At 44.1% G+C, this 3,991-nt stretch overlaps 1 protein-coding gene across 2 annotated transcripts in view; it reads left to right on the top strand.

Moving 5' to 3' along the window:
• The window catches only part of LOC105546451 (chromosome unknown open reading frame, human C6orf52), a 32,222-nt gene extending 31,751 nt beyond the window's left edge, over positions 1 to 471 (top strand). For both annotated transcript variants that reach the window (XM_011989644.1, XM_011989643.1), the window contains one exon: positions 291 to 471. In XM_011989644.1, coding sequence (XP_011845034.1) covers positions 291 to 433 — 143 coding nt within the window. In that variant the 3' untranslated portion in view covers positions 434 to 471. The remainder of the gene's footprint in view (positions 1 to 290) is intronic.
• The last annotated feature ends 3,520 nt before the right edge of the window (positions 472 to 3,991 follow it).

Genomic DNA, 3,991 nt, shown 5'->3' with positions numbered 1-3,991 from the left:
CTGCCTCAGCCTCCCGAGTAGCTGGGACTACAGGCGCCCGCCACCTCGCCCGGCTAGTTTTTGTATTTTTAAGTAGAGATGGGGTTTCACCATGTTAGCCAGGATGGTCTCGATCTCCTGACCTCGTGATCCACCCATCTCGGTCTCCCAAAGGGAATTTAGGAATTTTAACCTTTACTATCTGCAATACTTCCTGCAAATGCTTTCTAAAAGCTTTCTAATTTTAAACTATTTCTAGTATGTGTCCTGTAAAACTCTATCTTTTTCATATCCATGATTGGCTTCTGCAGATCCACATCTTCATTTGAATATTGAGGAATCAAACCAAGAGTTTATGGTGAAAAGTGAAGAACTCTACGACTCCCTCATGAATTGCCACTGGCAGCCTCTGGACACAGTTCACTCCGAAATTCCGGATGAGACCCCAAAGTGAAGTGAGGTGTTCATTAAACTCTGCAATTATCATACTAATTTTGTCTTCTTTTGTTTTGGAAAAAAGTAGTTCTCCCAGGAAGGCACTGGATTCTGTATATAAAAACCAACTTCCAGGGCTTATGTGTGATTGACATGAGAGAACATTAATGTAAATAAACTTGACCAGCACATCTGTTCCTGGAAGTGTTATATTAAGTAAGTGCCGGAAGAGCTCACGTGGTGATCATGGTAGAGCAAGCTGTGCCGTAAAACCCTTGGAAACAGGTTTAATATGAGGTGGGATTGAGCTGAACTGATGGTGGCATTGGCTACTCTGATATGATTTGCTGCTTTCGCTAACTTCAAACTCTCATGGAGAGAAATTGTATCCAAAGACAATGCATGGTTTCTTGCTTGTGTCTTGTCTAGAAAATGTTAGTTAGAACTGGATGTTTGATCTCCGTTTCCTGGCCCCATGAGAGAGAGAGATGTGGTAGTAGAGACTCAATTGAACAGAAAGATTCCTAAGCATGGAAAAAAATTTGCTTGATCCAAACAGCCTGTCAACTTTCTAAGACAGAGGAATTAGGCCCTCATGAAAGCCAGCCAATGTGTATATTGACTGTGCTCCTTATAAAATGTCTTTTTTTTTTGTCCTGAAGATGATCATTGTGTCCTGTTTTATTGTTTTGCTATGGATGGATACTTTAGTGACCCCTGGGACTGATCTGACTGAGTTGACTGCTAGAAGACTGATTGCTTAGAAGCAAGTCGATTAGACTGTGGGCAAAGGCAATCTGACATCTCTTCTGCTCTGAAGGTGCTTGACAGATGCTAATCCTTGTGCTAACCAGGTTCAAAGACCTGAATCCTACATGGAGAGCAAGGAGGGCTGTAGCCACTGTAAAGGAGCTTCCTCTGCCCCATGGTTTCTCAGCCTTGGCACTATTGCCATTTGGGGCTGGACACTTCTTTGCTGTGGGAGACTGTCTTACACGTTGTCCTGACCTCTACTACTAGATGCCAGTAGCACCCTGCACTGCAGTTGTGACAACAAAATGTCTCTAGACATTGTCAAATGTCCCCTGGGGGCAAAATCCCAACCACCACCACCCAGTTGAAAACCACTGGAATAGGGCAATGTTTTCAAACTCTAGGATGTATCAGAACCTCCTAGAAGAGTTGCTGAAACACAGATTCTTGGGCACCATCCTGAGTTTGATTCAATAGGTTTGGGGTGGGACCTGACAATTTCCAGTTCTCTAAAAAGTTTCTGGATAACAACACTCTGAAAACCACTGGCACAGGCATATTCTCCACTAGTTCAGCTTAGTTCTACCTAGAACAGAGGGTGAAGTTCTACTTTCACACTCCCCTCCTTAATACAAGGTGTGCAAGTCCCTACTTTCCTACAGGGCCCTGGCTTGATCAAGTATCCACCATCCTCCTCTAGCCATATGTTTTGGGGACCAGCACTATATTCAGCTCCAGGGAATGGCTCTTGTAGCATCTGAGCCATATGTAGTGATCGCATTCCTCTTGCCAGTGATTGATAGAGACATATGATAAAATTCTGGCTAACGACATGTGAGGTGATGTTTTATCTCATTTTTAAAGGGAACAAAAAAGAGACAGCTACAGTCTCGTACTGAGCATTAGGTTTAGATGTGATGCCTGGTGCTTTGGCAGACATATTATGACTATTAGGGGAACAATCTTAGGGAAGTGCTCATGCACCAGGGATGGCCATGAAGGAAGATGGAAGGAACCTGGATCCATGATAATGGCATTGAAGCTGTTGAATTAGCCAACCCTGGATTCTCTCTTATCTAGATTTATGTTTAATCCACTCTGAATTTTTGTTATTTGTAGCAAAAGTATCCTGACCTAGCATGGATAGATACAGATAGCATGTGCAAAGGGCTTGATATCCTTGAACCAAAACGAGGTCTGAGTGTCTAGAGTTGTGTGGTCTGATATGGTAGCCACTAGCCACATATGGCTATTGAAATTTTATTTAAGCAAAATTAAAACTTTGCTTTTCCTTTTGCACTAGGTATGTTCCAAGTATTCAGTAGCCACATGTCACTAGGGGCTGCCATATTGTGTAGCGCTGGTCTTACAGGTAAGGGGAAGAGGAACCTGAGATTAGGTTAGGTGGATTTCTCAATTTTTCTTTAAACTCTTTTTCTAATTGCTCCCCCTCCATAAGATTTTAATTCCATAGATATTATATATGCTGTATCTATACCTGTTCTTTATACACCGGAAAGAGAAAGATTTACTTTATCCCCTCTCTTCCCCTCCAGAACCAATATTCACCTCCTTGGAGGTTGATATTGTCCCCTGTTACAAATATATGGCTAGTGTGGTAGTCGTAAGTAATTTTAGGCAGGGATTTTAGGTCACTGTAAATAATTCGGATTTTATTAAAATTGTATTAGGAGGCAATGAAACAATTTTAAGGATGGGATGGTTGTAGTCAGTTTTGCCTTTATAAAGTCACTCCAAAGGCAGAGAGGTCAAGATAGCTGATTAGAAGCAGCTGCAGTACTCATGGAGCGGAATGAAAATAGGGAGTGAATTTAGCACCTTAAACTGAAATATCCAGCTTATTGCATTGGGGCTGACTAGGCAAACAACTTGACCCACGGAGAACAAAGAAAAGAAGGGTGGGGTGATGGCCCAACTGGGAACAGCATGGAGCCAAAGGAACCCCTGCCCCTAGCCAAAGTAAGTGGTGAGTGAGTGTGCAGTCCCACTCAGGAAACCACAATTTCCCCATGGATCTTTGCAACCTGCAGATCAGGAGATCCTTTTATGAGCCCATGCAACCAGGGCCTTGAATCCAATACACAAAGCTATGCGGAGTCTTGGCAAAGCAGCTTCTCACACAGACCCAGGAGTTTTACATACTCTGACCCTGGGATCCCTGGCAAGGCAGGATATCCGTCTGTAAATAATCCTAGGAAGGGACTGAATCCAGGGAGCCAAGCAGCATTGTTCTGTGGGCCCCACATCCATGGCACCTCACAAGTTAAGATACGCTGGCTTGGAATTACATCCAGCCAATGGCAACAGTCTGCCAGAGATGGGACTGAGTTCCCAAGGGGAGCAGTAGCTGCCCTCTCTGGTTGGGCAGACTCAGCTGTTCCAGCCTGTCAGCTTTGTACAATACAAACGGTCCAGACAAGGAAGAGTTCCCCCCAGTGAAGCACACCTGCTCTACCAAAAAGCAGCCAGAGTGCTTCTATAAGTGGGTCCCTGATCCCATTTCTCTTGAGTGGGTAATAAGGCCCCCCAATAGGGGTTTCCAGCCACCTTCTACGGGCATATTTGGGCTGGCAACAGATCAGTACCCCCCTGAGATGGAACTTCTATAGGAAGGAGCAGGCTGCCATCTTTGTTGTTTTGCAGTCTTCACTGGTGATACCTCCAGGTATGGGAAAAACTGAGGCACCTAAGGGTCTGGAGTGGACCCCCAGCAAACCACAGAAACCCTATGGAAGAATCTCCTGACTAGAAAATAGCATCAACAAAAAATACCCCATAAAAACCCCATTCAAAGGTCAGCAAC

This window comes from Mandrillus leucophaeus, unplaced genomic scaffold (genome assembly GCF_000951045.1).
Source record: "Mandrillus leucophaeus isolate KB7577 unplaced genomic scaffold, Mleu.le_1.0 Scaffold36, whole genome shotgun sequence".
Lineage (NCBI taxonomy): Eukaryota > Metazoa > Chordata > Mammalia > Primates > Cercopithecidae > Mandrillus > Mandrillus leucophaeus.
The sequence above is the reverse complement of the archived record's forward strand: the minus strand, read 5'-3'. Positions and strand labels throughout refer to the sequence as shown.